The sequence below is a fragment of the Catharus ustulatus genome, chromosome 21, assembly GCF_009819885.2.
Source record: "Catharus ustulatus isolate bCatUst1 chromosome 21, bCatUst1.pri.v2, whole genome shotgun sequence".
NCBI lineage: Eukaryota > Metazoa > Chordata > Aves > Passeriformes > Turdidae > Catharus > Catharus ustulatus.
In genome coordinates, this window is record NC_046241.1 from 509,902 (window position 1) to 528,906 (window position 19,005).

At 48.5% G+C, this 19,005-nt stretch overlaps 1 protein-coding gene across 6 annotated transcripts in view; it reads right to left on the bottom strand.

Moving 5' to 3' along the window:
* EXD3 (exonuclease 3'-5' domain containing 3) overlaps positions 1–19,005 on the bottom strand; it is a 256,655-nt gene that overhangs the window by 103,700 nt on the left and 133,950 nt on the right. For 4 of the 6 annotated variants that reach the window (XM_033077471.1, XM_033077473.1, XM_033077470.1 and 1 more), the window contains 2 exons: positions 18,044–18,097; positions 15,907–16,038 (listed from right to left, as the gene is read on the bottom strand). In XM_033077471.1, coding sequence (XP_032933362.1) covers positions 15,907–16,038; positions 18,044–18,097 — 186 coding nt within the window. Of the gene's footprint in view, positions 1–15,391; positions 15,783–15,906; positions 16,039–18,043; positions 18,098–19,005 lie in introns of those variants that run through there. The other 2 variants (XM_033077475.1, XM_033077472.1) reach the window with 2 other exon arrangements.

Genomic DNA, 19,005 nt, shown 5'->3' on the forward strand with positions numbered 1-19,005 from the left:
TTTGCCAGTCTCCGGATCAGTTTCTGACTGTGTCACACTGAACACATGCCCACGTTATTTCCCATCAGGAACCAACCCTGTGAGCAGGGCACAGCCCGGCAGCCCCTGGGGGTGGCTCTGCTTCTCCTCACTGGGGTTGTTGTGTCTTGTGGGATGGGGCACCAACCCCGTGGGCTCATTTCACAGGTGGCTCTTCCAGCACCACCACTTGCTTTCCAGGCCTGCCAGGCTCCCTGGGGCCAATCAGGCTTCCAGGGGCGCTGCTGGGGGTCGCGGGGAGTTTTACTCTTTCTCCTCTGTGGAGAATTTTTCCCATTATCATGCTAAGGAAGTCGGCCGGGCGGCTCCCTCAGCTTTTGATTGCTCAAGACAAAGGGATGGGTGGAGGCTGTGCTGGCGGGGTTTGGGGGTCTGAGTGGCTGGTCGTTTATTTTTTTTCCCTTGGGACACTCTGGATGGTCCGAGCGCGGAGGAGAGAGGTTTCTCTGCGGTCGGATTCGACCTACACCCTGCACTGCTACAACCTCCTGCCTCTGCGACCACCGCTGAGCACCGGGACCCAGACGGTGAGCGGGGAGTTCTCCCCTCACCCTTCTGCCAGCTGGGCCACGGCCCTGCCGCCCCGCTGCTGCTGCTGCTGGGGCTGTGAGGGGCCCGCCCCGCTGCACCGGGACCGAGCGGAGAACACTGTCTGCGGCTGGAAAAGGGACTGGGACTGAGTTCTGTTCTGTTTTGTCGCTGATTTTCATAGCTGATGTTCTTGTTTGTTTTGTAGACATATCAGTAAAAACCTGTTATTCCTAAACCCATACCTTTGCCTGAGAGCCCCTTAATTTCCAAATTATAATAAATTGAAGGGAGGGGATTTTCACTCTCCATTTTAGGCAAAGCTCCTGCCTTTTTCTTGGCAGTACCTGTCCCCCAAACCAGGACAGGCACCCAGGCTTGCCAGGACACCAAGACCTCCTGCGGCCCAGCATAGAAACACAGAGCTTTAAATAATCATTTTTGCAAAGGTAGTGTCCCACGGGGTGGGAGGGAGCATGAAACCCTAGGAATCAGCAGCCCTGATGCTCCAGAACAAGCCTGGGTCTGGGATCTGAGTCTGGTACCTCTCTGCCAGGGAGGCTGATCACACCCACTGGGGCAGTTTTCAGCTGTATGCAACTATACGTATAATTCACATGCATTATCCAGAGACCTTTGCATTTCAAGGGTGTTGTTATTTTGATCTTTACAACCTCTGGAAAAAATGAGTTCAATTAAGTCTCATCATTAGGAATTTGCATAAGGTCACTTCAAGGCTTCAATCATTTCCTCCGGTTCAGATCTCAGTACTCTTGGTGTTTCCCCTCCTCACTTACAACCCCATTGCTGTAGGGCATTCCAAGTAAATCATCCACCACCAGTTTCCTCTCTTCAGCAATATGCATGAGTTTTTCATTCAGGCTAAATAAAACTTCAACTGCTCCATACCGCAGCAGCCCAGTTAAAGGTACAGCATCACTTGAAAAAAAAATTATTAAGAAAATATATTAATTTGGACTCCATTAGTGGGAAGAAAGATTTAGTTGCATTTGGCAGCACAAGTGCAAGCAATGAACCAATTCTTACATATTCTCTGGGAAATTCATTTGTGAAGCACAAAGAGCCCTTTTCACTTTGAATAAAGGAAAAACACCCTCGGAAGCTGTGAGCTGTGCTCAGGCACAGCAGAGCTGCGGCAAGGGGCACATGAGCTCCACACTGCTCATACGCTGGGGGTGTCTGGACACGGATAAGCACCCATCTAACTGAACTGAAGCTCAAATTTCAGCTAATCAGATTTGGAACTGCCAGGAAGGTCCAAACTGAATGTGCATCACCAGGGTAGGGCTGATCCCCCAGCCCCAAGGCTGAGCCTTCAGCTCCTGAGCCAGAAGCGGGCAGTGCTGGAGTGGGGGGTGCTCCCGGAGAGCCCTGCGGGCACTGGCCACCTTTGAGACTGGAGCGCACTGGCCAGAGTGCCCTGAGAGCTGGGCTCGCAGGGCTCCGGCCAGCACAAGCTTGTGCTGACCCAGCGCAGACAGAGTCCTCCTGCCCCCTCCCCTCCCCACACATCTGGGCAGCTGCAGAGCGAGCCAGACTGGGGACCTGAGTTGGGATAAAATTAACCATCTGGTTTTGACAGGCCTGTTTCAAGTGGGATCAGTTCTCTCGTCCTGTGGCCCTGCAGTTAAACAAGCACTTGTGCTGGGACGAGGGGAGTGAGAGAGGGGCTGGGGCAGGAAGCAGAGCCTCGGCTCCATGTGGCTGCATTGGCTGCCTGCACTGACTTAAAACTCTCATGAAATCTTGGCAGAAACATCCCGGCCCCATTTCCAGCAGACTCTCATGGACTATCCGGCGTTCTTCTGGCTCTCCTTTGCAAATGGTTTGTGTGAGCTGGGCCCACCGAGCCCATTCACACTCCTAATTGCACCCATAAACATCACTGCAGCATCACAGCACCCTGGGGATGGGGGAATCTTGTCCTGTGTCTGACACAGACCCTGGCTTAAGTTTAAAAAGCCTTTCATATTTTTCCAAAAGGGTATTTTCAACATTACAACACAATAATGGCTCAAACTAGTGGGGATCTTTCCACCTAACCTTTTCCCTCTATTTATTCCATGTCCTCTACTGACACAGCTATCTCTCTCCTGCTAAGCAACCGGCTCTGTACGCATGGATGACTCTTTGCAACTGAAAAAATAACTTGGCTGATGCAGCTTAGGTAGGAGAATCTGAGTGTGTGCATTCCTTCTGCGGCTGGCCCCAGGAAAAGGACACCCTGCCACTTGCAAACCTGGGAGGTCTTTGAGAGCTTGGCAGCAGTCCCCTGGGAGGCCCGTCATTAGCCATTTCAAACTGGCTGCAGGGCAGCGCTGAATGGGAGCGCCGGACAAAGCCCCGCCGAGCTATCCGTCAGGAAAGGCTCCCGGATCTGGCAGGGGCTGTTAACAGTAACAATGATGACAATATAGCCGGGATTTTCAGGGGTGGGGACTTCAAAGAAGCCCTAAAGAGGCATTTTTCATTAAGGAGTAAGAAAGCAGCTGAGTATTGTTTTTGGCATTAAAGCTGAATATGAATGTTACTGCGGTAAGTCACAGATCAGCGACAGCATAAATTGGCACTGATTTAAATATGCATGAGCTGCCTTTCTGTGCTTCTTCCATTCTGTCGGGCCTGCAGAACCTGGGCAAGCCAGCAGCCCTTGGACCTTCCCTCAAGGACCCTGGGATCCTCCGGTGCTTATGAACACCAAGGAGCATCCAGCAAGCCCCTTAACAGTGCCTGTGAGGTGCCACTGCTGTGACCACACATTGATATCCCACGGGGGTGTCAGCTCAGGGCTCCAGCTTGAGCCCCGGCCACCTGCAGCCTCCCCACAGCTCCTCCCCAGCTCAAACTGGGAACGAGCCTGGCTCTCTCTGGGCAGGAATCACGGGGACATCATGGCACGAGATCAGGAGGGGCTGTTAGTCCACACGAATTTTTCTGCATTTAAACTCCAAATTTGTGATTCCTTGGGGGTGAAAAGTAAGAAAATCACAAGGAAAAGCAACAGAGGGATACCATGAAAGACTCCCTGTGGAGAGCAAGTCCTTCTCCTAATGGTGAGAATTCACAGATTACTCTGCTGTTTCTGCATGGACCATGACTATGGCCTGAGAAAGAAGTGCACTGATAACAGCCTCAAGGAATTTCAGATTAGATACCAAACAGAATGGAACAGGTTGCTCAGCCTAGAGGGATTTAAGAACTGTGTGGATGTGGCACTTGGGGACATGATGGCCTTGGCAGTGCTGGGGGAATGGTTGGGTTTGAGCTCGAAGAACTTTTCCAACTTTATTCTGTGATTCCAGAAAACATGCATAAACAAGCATATTCTGTCAGCAGCCATGGCCTGTCCTCACCAGCCTGGCTGAGGTGACCAAAGGGCTCCCCAGAGCCAGACCTCACACCCTTCCTCTCAGGTGACCTGTTGGCTTTGCCAGGCCAGGTTTAGGAGCCCTGTGTGGTTCAGGGGCCCTGTCCCACTGCAACAACCTGTGGGCTGAGGTAACCACCTTTGAGCCGAGCCTAGGACCAGTTTTGCGCCCAAGAGCCCAAGCCCAGAGCTATCACATCCAGCCAGCAGAGAAAAAGTGCCCACAGGGTTTGCAGCGCAGATTGACTTTCACACCTCGCTGGCCACACAGAAGAAACCCAATCTAAACAGCGTAACTTTGCATAACCGATTATTTTCACTGGGGTAATCTGAGCCCACCAGTAAATGCCAGTAAATGCGGCTGAGCCAGGGAAAGCCCTGCTCGGGGGAGGAATGGCCCCACAGCCGCAGGCAGCCGGAGCTGGCCAGGCAGAGGGAGGCTGGTCCTGGCTCTGGGTGGGTTTGGTCCTGGGAGCTGAGGATCAACCCTTTGCCACAGGGCACTGTCTGCACGGAGGGAAGCACAAACAACTTCTGAGTGCCCAACTCTTCACACAGTCAGTGGCTGGAGTGTGCAAAGTCACGGTGAGGGAAGCAGGACAGCAAGGCAGGCCAGGGGCAAGAGCTATCTAGCTTTACTTGATGTCTTCTTAACTTTGTTTTCCACAATGTTCCAGATATTTTGAGAGGCTTCAGTTTTCAGGCTGACTCCCCAGTGACCTATTATCCCTGCACATTGATCACTCCATGCTGTCACCATTCCTATGACCTTGTTTGTAGGTGTGGGAATTGAACCAACTGAGATATGAGACATAAACCTAAGACCCTGGGAAACTGGGCGCTGTGAAGATGCTAATTAGCTCATTCCAAAGTAAATCTTATTCCTAGCCTTGATTCTCTGTTGGTTCAAGACCTTTGACATATAAGGTCAAGTCCTTTGGGATTGGACCTCTGCACTCAGGTATTCCCTGACTCGACCCCGCCCCTGTGTCTTTGGTCACTGCCTGCCTTTGGAACAACATGGCTTTTGGATACTGCTCCTCAGACCACATGGACTAAAGGATATTTCTGGCACACCATTGTACCCCCTCCTGTTATTATTTTTATTGCCACGGTATTACCTGGTTAAGCTGGTAAGGTTGTCGCAAGGGGAATACCCCCTCAGTGCAACACCCTCCTACGTCACTAAAACGCCTCAGCAGGGGCAGCTCTCCCAAAAACCATCAAGATAAAAGCTAAGGTGGGAATGGGAATAAAGAAGCTTTTGGGCATGAGACAAAATCAGGCTTTCATCTGCATCCTGTCCCAGCACCTCCATGAATAAAAGGGTGATCAACTCACACTGTGTGTCTTAAATTAGGACAAGTAAATCATCCAAATCCCCTTATCCAGAAAAAAGATAATGACTCACAAGGAGCATACCCTGAATGTTACATTTTCCACCTTTGCCAAAACTACTACACTGCCATTTCTCCCTCTAAACTTGCTCAGCCAGATCCTACTTTGGGCTTAGCTGCACTTCATCACAATAGCAGCAAAATATCCTCTTCATCAAGACTGACACAACACATGAATTGAGAAACTCATTTTAAGGCCTTCTGTCTCTGTTTTCACCAGGATACTGCTGTGGCTGTCCCTGTTTCTGTGTCCCTGCTTTTGTGTAGTCCTTGGATGAGAAGGTTTGCACAAACACAAAATTGTCTCTTCCATCCAGCCACTCTTTCAGACCAGATGCACCTTGTGGAGACAAGGCCTTTCTTCCTGGAAAGGCCAAAGAACCCCACAGATGTTGCTGACCATCTCTGAAGCAGTAGGTACCAAAGTCAGTCCTGCACCACATCTCACCAGGACCCATGGACAAACAGTTTTGGCATAGATAGTCACTTCATCCAATTAATACCATGAATAACAGGCCCAGGCTAGTTTATGCCATAGGAAGTCACACAGTTTAATGCCTAAAGGTCTTCAGATAAATGCTGCTGAGCAATTACAGATTTGAAAAACTCTACACAGAAACCAAATATATGCAGCTCAGCCTATGGTGCTTCCAAGGAAGGCTCCAAACATGCCTGAAGATCCCATATTCCTCCTTTAAAAGAACAAAAGTCTGCTGCTGGCACTGCTGTGGACCTGGGATGGCTGCAGAGCTGTGCAGTTCCCATGAAGCATGTAGCATGAGTTAGTAGCATTTGCAACCACGGGACAATGGTTTTATGCAGAATTCTCAACGGGACATGGGAAAACATTGCCCTGATACTGAGTTACCACAGCGCTGGAGTCCCTCTGCTCTGGAGCCAGGCTGGGACAGCTGAGAGTGTTTAGCCTGGAGAAGGCTCCAGGAGACCTCAGAGCCCCTTCCAGGGCCTAAAGGGGTTCCAGGAGAGCTGGAGAGGGACTGGGGACGGAGAGACAGGACACAGGGAATGGCTTCCCACTGCCAGAAGGTGGGGCTGGATAGGATATTGGGAAGGAATTGTTCCCTAGGAGGGTGGGGATGCCCTGTGCCCCTGGATCTCTGGCAGTGTCCAAGGCCAGGTTGGACACTGGGGCTTGGAGCAGCCTGGGATAATGGGAGGTGTTCCTGCCCATGACAGGGAGTGGCATTGGATGATCTTTTAAGGTCTTTCCACCCAAAGCATTTAATGATCTTTATGCTCCTCTGGTGAGTCCCCATCCCCATTCAAATACTGGGAGCTGGCTAAGCCACCCTCACCATGACATACAAACAAAGAACATTATAAGGGGACCAATGTCAAAAAGGAGGAGAAACTACACAGTGCATGAAACATGGGAATTTTGACTTCTTGACACAGTCAATACACTGAACTATGACCTCAGGAGGCACAGGGGACTGCAAACCAACAGAACTTAAACTGGTTAAAAATCTCTTCTCATGACATTTGAGAGAAACCATGGGGACAGTTTCCTTAGGACACATGGGAGTCAGAGCTGTGTCACTGCCTTCTCCAGAGAGTTCCTCGTTTTCCTTACAGTCACTCCATCACTGTCACTCGCTGACCCTTCATTACTTTCTCCTAGTGCACCAGCATCTCTTCTGACCAACATACTTCATGAGAGGAAGAAAAGGTCTTGCACAGGCTGTATGAAAGGACATTTACTCTGTACGACATTGTGTCTTCTTTTCTATGCTAGTCTAAATACAAGTGCTGTTTTCACTGCCAATCGTTGTTTGCTTGTGTTGTTTCCACTGGCTAAAACCAGCATTTTTCCAGCTAGTGTTGCCCTCCAGGAAAAACCACACATTCATACCTTTCTTGCATTTAGCACAGGACAACAAAACTGGTTCTCAGGAGTAAGGATGGCTCCCTCAAAAGAAAACATTTTCTGTCAGCTGAGGTTTGACCTCTAAGGGCTAATTTGGCATCATCATTTTGAGCACTGGAATACATAACACTGTGAATAAAAACCCCTCCCTGCTGAAGTTGAATTTCTGTCTGCAGCTTTGCAAGTGAAAATAAAAGAACTGAAATAAACACCCAAACCGAAACCTTAGGTAGAGTCTCTCACATATATCCACAAAGAGACCTTCAAGACAAAGATCTGTAAGGGAAATTTCACTGAAAACCGAGCTTTTGCAGACACTGAGAAAGAAAGTCTGCAACATGAGACCGTCTTCCTTGAAGAAACACAGCTGATCCCAGCTCCCACTGCCACTGGGCTGTGTAAAATATAAACTTCACGCTAACCCTATGAAAACAGTCAACATGAGAGAGAGACAACAGTCTGCTCCGAGCTGCTGAAAGAGGAAAAAAACCTCTCAGGCTGTCATTCTCCCCTTGCTGTGACCTTCATGCTCCACTGAATTTCTGAAGATACTGAAATCTTGGCAGGGAAGTGTACAGTCTGTGGGAACCAGGCAGCGCCGGCCGGGCTCGCTGCTGAGAATTAGGCCCAGTCGAGCCCTTTTTTGGGGGACTCTCAGTTTATGTGGCCAACAGCACAGGGCTAAGCCAAATCCAGGCTGGGAATTTTACAGAATTGGTGCTGTGTGCACTCACGTATCATGTTGCAGGGCCATCACAGACAGAGTGCTGCCTCCCTGCCTGGCAACCATAAGCTGGAGCTTGCTCAGTGTCTAGTGGAATCTCCAGTGCCTAAAGGGGTGCCTAAAGGGAGAGTTGGAGAGGGACTTGTGACAAGGACCTTGAGTGAAAGTCACAGGGAATGGCTTCCCACTGCCAGAGGGCAAAATTAGATAGGATATTGGGAAAAAAATCCTCCTTGTGTGCATGGAGAGGCCCTGGCACAGGTTGCCCTGGCATGGGAAGTGGTTGCCCCTGGATCCCTGGAAGTGTCCAAGGTCAGACTGGATGGGGCTTGGAGCACCCTGGGATAGTGGAAGGGTGTCCCTGCATATGGCAGGGGCGTTGGAACTGGATGAGCTTTAAGGTCTCTTCCGACCCAAAGTATTCCCTGATCTTTGTGCTGCTTTGGGGTGTCCCCATCCCCTGCGAGGAAAAGTGACCACTCACTACAAGCTCTCACAATCGTTTATAAACCATTAGAGGTTAGCAAATAAAAATCTCAACCAGAGACTCAAAAGAAGCAGAATTTGCCATGGCAAATTATCCCAGGGTCTAGTGGTATTTAACGGTATTTAATGAGAGCCACTCCACAAAAAGAGCTTGGTCCCTCTCAGCGAGGCGCAGTGCCAGGGTGAGTGGCCACTCAGCCACTCAGCCAGCCCTGGACAAGTACCTCTGGAGGGCAATTCGCTCCCTCAACAGTGTCCGTCGAGGCAGAATAATACCAGCTGTGCTTCCTGGATGGAGCCTCTGCAGCACAGGCTGCAGATTACATCGGAATTGCCAAAACCAGGATAAACAAAAAGATTAAGAGGGCCTCACCCTTTGTGTTGAACAATTGTACTCTGAAGCAAGAAGTCACAGCCCACGTTGTGGGCAGGCACTGGGCTGAGCCCTGGTTTGGGTGACTGGGAAGGAGTAAGCAGCTCACTCATACATCTGGGGAAACCACAGATGCTCTTAATCACAGGTTTTCCTGACCTGTAGGTGCTGACAAATTGCATCCTATGGATGAACCTTTTATTAAACCACAGAGGGTTTCCAAACAATATTCTCTTTCTCAGAATTCCCAACTAATTGAAATCCAGCACACGTGACCCTTTCTGAATTCTTCATTTAGAGGGTGACACAGCGCTTTCCAAAGAGATTTCAGGGCTGAAAGGAAGTAAATGGAGATGTGATGTTGCATCAGTGGAAGGCAGCTCAAAAGGCTATGAGAACTGACATTTTCGAATTCTTTGATGATGTCTGAGCCCCACTGGACCTGAAGATGCTTTTTGTACTGACTCCCTTGCTATCTGTTGGGGCAGAAACAACTCATGAAATACACAGCCTTTAAATATTAATGTTTTTTCTCTGTGCATGGGGAAGGACGAGTGGTATTTTAAAATTAATAAAATGGCTGTTGTTCAGGCCAGGAAAGGTGACCACAAAGCAAAATTGCCCTGGTTCCACTTCCATGCCACACTGGAGCAGGAGATAGCTGCTCAGCTCACGAGTGAGTGAGAAAGACGATGCCTGGCAGTTCTCATCATCGTCTGGACCGACAGAGCAACCCACATAAAAGGAAGAAAAAAGCCTGCTGATCAGATTGGTGTGACAGAAGCTCATGAGAGACATGCACATTTTCAATCTAAATGACAGCTTGAGGGATCTATATTACTAATTATCTACTAATATTGCCAGAGTTCCCAGGCTGGCTTCAAAGATTCTTGCAAAGTGCCCCAAGTACAGGGTTTCCATCTCATCATAAGGTCTTTTTCTTTGTCCCTGCTAAATGGATTGCTCCATCCTGGGCTCCCTCTGCGTAAATCAGCTTGCACATGATGAGCTTTGCAGCAATGAAATTCGTTACCTTAACCACAAAAACCCAGAAACATTTGCTGCAACTGTTAAAATGCTTTTGCACCTAATTTAAAAAAAAAAAAAAAAAAAAAAAAAAAAGAGGCGGTTTCCTCTCTTCCTCCCCCCTCCTCCCTGCCTACTCCTAATCCCATTTTGACACCTTTGTAAAGGCTGGGGTGAGTAGTTTGGAAACTGACATAGCAGGGAAGTGGGGGCAAAAAAAAGTAGAAAAATATATCAGATCTCCAGACAATGAAATTGAACAGCTATCTCTCACATCCTGCAGTGCTTAGGCTGAGGTCATAAGTTAAACAGGACATCAGAATAGGTGATGTAATTTGCTTATTTAGGATCAGAGCATTCAGTGAAGTGCAAGAGACAACCTATTTGAACGTGCAGATAATATCCCCATCAATGTGGGGCTGTTCAAATGCACAAACTGCAGCTGGAGCCTGGATTTTTTTTCCCCCACACATTTATTTTTGTGGGGGATATAACTGCAATAATTTTTCCTTGCAGGAAAGCCTTGAAACCTCACCTGGGATCAGCCTCCTGTTGCGTTAGGTATTGCTCAAGAGGGGTCCTTGCCCCGGCCAGCTTAAAGGCTAAAGGGTCAAGTCAAACAGAGGGTGAGAAAGGAAAGAGAGGCCCAGGGGAGGTGGGGGTGGCACAGCAGCTCTGCAGAACCTGGGTCCCCCAGCCCACTTCCCCCTCATACCTGAGTGAAGCCTCAGACCCAGAACTAAGCTGAGCAGCCGCTACACTTCTCAGTAAAGCCCAGCACAACTTTTCTGCAGATGGACAGGCCCTCCTGGCTCCAAACCCAGCTGCAGAGCCTCACACTAGTGAGGGTTTTACAGCACTTGAAAACTTTAACCACAAGGCTCTTTCAGATTCCAGGAGGAATTTCTTGGTGAGCCCAAACAACACTGAACACAGTTGTCCCTTCAAGCCACAGTGACAAACCCTTGTGGTATAAAGATGTAAAGCTTGCAGTGTTTATCTCCTCAGTTTATCATCGTCAAGCCAGGATTCCTCCCTGTCAGCAGCACTGCTCAACCCAAGCCTGCCAGCCCTGCAGCCTCCATTGATCTGCTTCCACACCAGTGTTCTTTCACTGACGCAAGTTGGCTGGGCCAGACACCTCAGCCATGGGAATGAAACGTCCTGTGCCCTGGGGCTCACCAAGCAGTGACAAAGCCCTGGCACAGTGGCAAGTCCAAGTGTGGGTGTAGCCCACACCTGCTTTGGGTGGACCTTCAACCACATGGCATGGAAAAGCAAGATGGCAGAAGTCACACCAGTCATCCAGGTAATGTATCCTGCCAAAACATGGTTGTTCTCAAGAATTTCTTTAAGAGACTGGAATTACATGAAGACATGGAGTTCATGTCCTCCTGCTATCCCACCAGGCCATACTCAAGTGTCACAGCAAGATGTCCCAAATTGGGACAGCACCAGGAAGGGGGGTGGGAGACAACCACTGCTGTGAATGGATGGACGTGGGAGAGGAGCTGAATTTCATCCTGCTATGAAATGACCCAGCTGTCAGCTATCTGTGCCCATCACTGGAGCCATCTTCTTTAGCAGGTGTGGGTGTTTTTTCTTTCTTTAACTGCTCGTTCTGTGTTAGAACCTTCTCCAAGCTGTGGAGAACAGAGCACCACTGATCTCCTGGATGAGTTAGGCTGTAAGGTGACCCTAAAGCTGCTCACAACAGCTCCCTACAACTCCACAGAGATCTTCCTGACTACTGTAAGGGTTTGATGTGTTGAATTGATCATGTCTGAAACCCCAAGCATTATTTCACACTGCACCTTCCTGAAGGAAGTATTTCAGCTATGTGAAATGAAGAAACACATAAGATCCTCAAATGTGTGCAGAGGAAAGGCACATGACATTTGCATTTCAAATAGAAGGAATGGGTTTGTAACATTTTAAGGCTGTGAAATGTAGAACTTCTATGGAGGTTTTTTGCATGTCACCAAAAAATCAAATTAATCTTATTTTCACTCAGCCCCACTAAAACATTCCTTACCAAAGGCAGCACCAGGCCCAGCTACAGCTATTGTGCAGGGGTGGCTTCCCAGGATCATCACGGAGTCCTTACAATGCCTTACAGTCTTGGGTTGCAATGCAGGATGTAACCAAAAGTATCTATTCTATCACCATCTGTTGAAACAAGATGGGGTGGTGATCCTTATTTCCAGGGACATATCTTCTGCTAATGGGTCATCTGTTAAAAACCAGGTGGGGCAGTGTTCTTTATCTTTTCCACGACTCATCTTCCCTCCAGGGAGAGATCTCTGGTTGATGGCCACTGAGTCCCAGTGCATGACTGATAAAATTACATCATCCCATTGGGAGATGCTCCAGCCAGGGGGAGGAGCCTAGCATTTACTACCTAGATAAAATCTGAGATTGGGAACATCAGAGCAGCCTTTTTCCACTAGATCCCAGAAGAAAACTGCACCCTTTTACAGGACCACTGCCTCAACAGAACCATATCTGTCATCACAGGAGGACTGCAGCCACCATTTAATGAGACTGCTACTAGCACCCTGACTGACAGGGTGTCAGGTTGCATTATGACTCTGGCAGTGGTTTTTTGTCTTGTATTACTGTATTTTTATTTAAATTTTTCTAATAAAGAACTGTTATTCCTATTCCCATATGTTTGCCTGAGAGCTCCTTAATTTCCAAATTATAATAATTTGGAGGGAGGCAGTGTACATTTTCCATTTCAAGAGAGGCTCCTGACTTCCATAGCAGACACCTGTCTTTCAAACCAAGACAAGCACTTGACGAACACATGGAATGAAAAGGTCATTCCTGCACCATTACGACACCTTTGGCAGCAGTCCCCATTCCTGGAGTCTTTAACTGGAGTGACCAAACTGAAGCCCAGCACAAGTGGGAGCAGAAATGCTGAGCAGCCCCTGGATGACATTCCCTGTGCACTTGCTGCTCTAGGCCAGAGGTAGCCGATATTGGCCATTGTTTTAACAGAAGAAACAGCAGTATTTTGGCAGGGTTACAAAGCAAGCCCATTCTTTACATCTGCAAAAGACAACCGGTCCATCCCTGCTGAGGGAGCTGACAGAGGAAATGTATTTTCCAGCAGTTTTGGGTACAACATTGAATCAGGACCTATTTTAACCACATTCTCTGTACTACACACATTAACTGTTATGACAACATTTGCTGCCATATTCACTCCAGTCATTTACCGAACAGAAGCCCAGGAGACAAAACAAGCCCTTGCTCCATGAGACAGAGAGAGCAGGCAGGATGCCACATTGCTTGCTGTGACACACAGCCATGGCTGATGACACAGATAACCCATCCTGGTAGCTCAGGCCCAGCTCCATGCAGGAAAGGGAGGAGAGGTGCCCAGCTCATGGATCAGTACTGCTCATCCTCCTCCTCCTGCCTAGCATGGACACAGCAGCACTCAGCTCTTTCTGGAGCCCTGCTTGTGTGCCCACCATGCTCCCCCACTGCAGGGGCAGCCAAAACTCTCTGTCACCACTCTGTCACCCCTCAGCAAAGTCCTCTGCAAGGAGGGGCAGAGCTCAGAGCAGTCTGGGAGCCCCCAGCCACGGAGCAGCATGGACAGGCTGGCAAGCACAGCTCAGCAGTTTCAGGATCTGGCCTCCATCCTAATCAAGCCACATTACAGTAATTTCATGAGTATAAGCCGCACCCTTTTGACTAAAATTTTGGTCCCAACCCAGAAGTGCGGCTTATACTCCAGAGCGTCCAATATATGAACAAAGTTCGGAATTTTGCCAACCTGGAAGTGTGAGCCGCGGGCCGAGTCGAGCTCACGAATTGAGCACCTGCCAGTAAAACCCGTGATCACGCGATTGTTACAAATTGGTTACTCTGTTGCCCGGCAGGGGGAGCGGGCTCCTGCCGGCACCGTGGGGCAGCGCCGGGCCAGGCAAGCCTGGTGGAGGTGGTGCAGGCGGCGGGCTGGGGTGAGTGAGCCTGGCGCCGGCAGCAGTGGCGGCAGCGCCAGCTGGCTGGGCGGCCCTGCCAAGCAGTGGTGCCAATCTGGGCCACCTGGCCCTGTCAGCAGCCCCAAGTGCAGCCAAGCCCATTGGGCCCCGAGCTGAGCCAGTAAACCCCACGATCGCGCGATTCCATTACTAATTCATTATTTTGTTGCACATGGATCCTCGCTGAGAATGAAAGTGCGGCTTATAATCTGGTGCGGCTTATACTCGTGAAATTATTGTAGGTTTGCAAAGTATGAGGGTGTTTTAGGAAGGACGTACAAAAGAACTGCTGAGGTTCCTGTAGGCATGGAGGCCTAGAGCACCCTCTTGAAGGCAGAAATTGCCACTGTTGATGTGGGCTGACAGTCTTCTACAGTGCTGGAGGATGATCCTACTCCCTTTGCTGCCCACAGCTCCCCTTGCACACAGCTCCGGGAAGTGCAGCTGGGAGAGCTGGGATTCTCCTTCAGGGCACCAGCAGCACATCAGCCAAACTTGTGCTGTCTGCAGAGACAACTGAGCAAAATCAGCTCCAAAATGCTAAGGCCTTAAATGAAGGTAAATATGATTCAGAACAGGGAGAGATTTGACAAATTAGCATCTTCTCATGCTGAGGGGTATAAAACATGCAGCTGTTCCACCACCACAATTTACAGGGAAGACATTTCTCCTGGAAGTAAGAGAACACTTAGTATATATTCCTAGACAGATTGATTACCTCTATTTATATTGTAAACTAAGACAGCATGTACTAAACATATAGAGTTAACCAGTTCCAGACACCAGATCCTGGGTGAGGGGTCAGTTTTCCATTGTCTACTGCACAGTCTCTTTATTAGAGAGCACAGAGTTTTCTGCAGCATGGTTCTTTTTTATGTGTGTGTGCTTATTTTTGTGGTATTTCAACAACTATCAGGACGAACACTGCTATTTTATGGGATGTCAGGGAATTGGAGAATCCACTAGGTTTTTTAAAGGTTTGTTTAAAACAGCCAAGAAGCCAGCGTGCCACTATAAATATATGTGTGTATAATAACTGCAATCTGTTCTGGGACAATAAAACCACAGGACTGAAGGCAGTATCTCATAGCTGAATATATCCATTTATCCTGCAGTAAGATGAACCCCTGTTCTCTGGATACAACCTGCAGGGAGTTTCATCAGTCTTCTCTCACAGCCAACCTGCCCAGCTGGACAACTCTCATTTGCTCTGTAAGTTACAGATCCAGTTTCAACATCTGACAGCAGATATAAACAGAGGCGCAGGACACACTCTCTGGTCTGTCTGCTCCTACACGACTTGTGCAATTCCACTGGGCCAGGAATCCCAGATCTCCACCATGAGGCATCGAGCCAGACTCACTGGCTTATTTATCCCTAAGAAAAACCAACTTGTTTCTTTTTCTCTCTTTAAACACTGATAAGGTGAGAGATGTTGAAGTTCCCTGTTGGTTTATATTGCAGTTTGGGAAGGGATAGATTTCGGCATGTTGCTGTAACAAATACAAGAGTGAAATTGGAAGAGGTGGTGATTTGAGCTAACACAATCAAAATTTATTCTTAACAGCAATCCACAGATATCCAGTGCCAAATACAATCTGAAGTCATCAACTAGCATGGACATGAATTAACCTAATAGCTTCTGAAAAAAATAAGTCCTATGAAAAAATCCTCCTATTTGAAGTAATTAAGTGTTAACAGAATCACAGAGCCATAATTAAACATGGTTTATAATTAAAACAGCATGTGTCCTAGACAGAGAACACAGCAACAAAGAGAGTCCAACCATGACAGTTGATGCCAAAAATCAGAAAAACAGGCGAGTTTCTAGCAAAGCTGCAGATGCAGTCTCTGATCCTCTGACTGAGCCCTCAGCACTGTGGATGTCACAGAGGTGTTTGCACTCAGAACTCCTCATGGCTTTGCCAGGTGCTGCCAAAGTTCAAGCAGAACTCTTGGGAACCAGGAAGACACCGAGAGCAAGGCCCAGAACACCAAGGCAGCGCAGGGAGCGGTGAGCAGGCAGGAGCCGGGGCTCGAGCCAGCCTCGTCCTACCTGGCAGCGGCTGAAGATGTCTCTCAGGGACACCTGCACGTTGAAGTGCTTCAGCACCTGCAGCGCCTGTTCCTTTGCCTTCTCCGAGCAGTTCACAGAGAAACACCTTCCTTCTCCCACCTGGGAGCGCAGCTGCAAACCAGAGACACCAGTGAGGCTGATCGTCAGGGCATGTGGGGCTGTTCCGATACTCTTGGTTTGGTTTGAATTCTGAATAATGCTTGGAGTTAGTGTGTGTTCACAATCTGAATTCTGATCTGAGCACCACAATTGTTAACCTAACAACCACTTCTGCAAGAGCTCTGACTCCTGAAGCAGTGCATGATTTTATGTGTATGAAACATGATTTAGGCTGGAGAAGGGGAGGCTCGGGGGCACCTTCTCATTCTCTACAATTCCCTGACAGAAGGATGCGGCTGGGGGGGTGGGTTGGTCTCTTCTCCCAGCTAACAAGTGACAGAACAAGAGGAAATGGCCTCAAGATGCTTCAAGGAAGGTTGAGATTGGATTTCAGGGAACATGTATTCACAAAAAGGTGGTCAGGCATTGGAATGAATTGTCTGCGTTGGAATAATCTCTGGAAGTGCTCAAGAGTCAACTGGATGTGGCACTTGGAGACATGGTTTAGTGGGGACCATGAAGTGGTGCTGGGTTAACAGCTGGACTTGATCATCCTAAAGGTCTTTTCCAACCTTAACAATTCCATTATTCTATTCTATAGAATATACCCAAGTCCCATAAACTCATAATTTGGTGAGGTGGTGCTGACAGGGGCAGCAAAAGGATACTGTATTCAATCCCAGTTTTCTGATAAAACTTGGCTAGATCTCACAGAGTGTGTCAAAGCAAAATGAGGAAACAATGTCCAGTGACCCTCTGATTCACACAGATGTTTCATCTGGAGTTCCCTGAGAGCCAAGAAATTTGAAGGGGTTATGTGGGCAGTCCTTCAGTGTTTGTTCCACACTCTGAAGAGAGACTGCATCTGGGAGTGAAGTCCCAGACTTCTTCATGACCATGCTAAGGACTCCTAGGAGTGGGATCAGCCAGTTAAGGAGCCCAGAAGAGCCATCCTGTCCTTTTGGAGGGCATCCAAAGGCAAGGGAACTGAGGGAACCGGACATTTCCCAGGAGTATTGTACCCTGGAAGCAGTTATTTCTCTTCTGCAATTCCTACACAGTAATTTGAAATTGCAGCTCTGCCAAACAAGATGATGCTGGATGCTGAATTCCCTATTCCACCCGCTGTAGGCTCAAGGAACCTGCAGGGTGGGTGCACCTGCCTCACAGTGTCCCATTATAGGGGGAGTTTTATTCCACACTCAGATTTTCCATAGGAAATCAACCACCCCTATTTTGCAAATATTCTGTCTAGCTGCCTGAGTAGCTGGGAGACTTTATACTGACAGTTTGTGACAAGGAAGTCCTGCACCTTGACTCGAATGAACAGACCTCCAGAATGATTTCATTCTTCCAAATGGATTTTTGGGCAGTAAAAAATTGCAAAGGACCTGCAGCAGGACATCACAGCATTGCAAGCACTGACTTGGCAGGTTCAACACTGCATTTTGAAACGTGTCTGTGAACAGCTCTGAACAGCTGGTGCTGAGGGCAAGGTTGGGCTTTGCTTTGGCTTTTCTGTTTATCTATAGCAACAAAAAACCTCTCCAGCTTCCACCAGACCCATGCTTGGGACCTTCCAATCTCTCCCTTCCAAGCCTGAAGAATTGTTCCTGAGGGTTGAAACTCTGTCAGTGTGGAGCCAGCCAGCAAGCAAAAATCTCTGGGATAAAAAGCACAGGAATTGAGCTGCCTTTCACCTGCCAGTGAGACCAGACAGAAACACACTATTATGAATTGCTTGGCTTAACTTCCACTCCCGCCCCCAATGGAGAGCAATCACTCTCCCCACTGATGAAGGACTGAGAATAAGTATAAAAAGGCATTTCACCCTGAGCCTTGGTGGTTGAGAACAGCAAACCTCTGAAGACCCTAAATGTAGCTTTTAATGGAGAAAACATGAAAAAGCCAAGCCAGCTGTTGCATTCACGTCTGCCTTTTCCTCTTGTCTCCCCTGCACACCCCAGACCACGCAATGATCAGTGCCAGAAACACACCAGCAGCTCAGAACACTCACAGTCTGATATGGGAGTCCAGAGGTCAAAATGACTCTTCCTTCCTGTCGGGCAATCTGGAAAAAATGGTAAAAATCCAAATGAACAGAGGCTGAAGTTACACTGAATTCAAGTTTATTTGCAGTCACAGAAGAGAGAAGGTGAACTGGAGATATCAAGTGTTTCTCTCAGTGTCAGCCCACACCTGGCCAAGACCTGAGAGCAACAGCAGCTCAATGTATGGCTCACCCCTCGTCCTCTCCCTGCCAATCCCTGCCTCATCTCCCACATGCAGGAACAAGATGCTGGTGTACCCATACCACAGATGGCCCAGGGAACCATTCCACCTCGAAACAATCCTATCCAAAACAAATCTTTTCTTTTTCTCCCTTAACCCAGACTATTTCTATTTCCGCAGTCTGGGTCACAAAGAAGGAAACAGTTCTACTGCACAAGGGAAAAAGGAAACAAAAACCTAAGCAGGTAATTCCTGAAAAAAAAAGTATCATGAAATGTGTCTGCAAACTTCATATCCTTAACAAAAAATGCTCCTTAGAGAAGGAGGGTATTATTGTCCTGGCAACCCAATACACATGAATTATGCACCTTTCCAGGCTGCAGGGAACATCTCCCATAGAGTTTATCACCTCTTGACTTGCAATCCTGAACTTTTGTCAGAGGGCTGGTCCTTCAGGTGGAAGGTCTATGCTGAGTTACCAGGGAGCTCCTCATCTGCCCTGCTGACCTTCACAGGGCTGGGGACACTGCTGAGGGGTCGATGCCAAAGGGAGACACAACCTGGAGCTGCAAGAGTGGAAGTGTGACTGACCTTCCTTCATATGACTGAATGACACCCATCCCTGTCACCCCTCACCCTCCTGGAGGAGGGACAGAGCCTCATGGCTGCAGCAATAGGAGGATTCCCAAGGATTCCCATGGGAACCAGGACTCAGCTCTGATCCTGCTGACAAGAGATCAGTGCTTT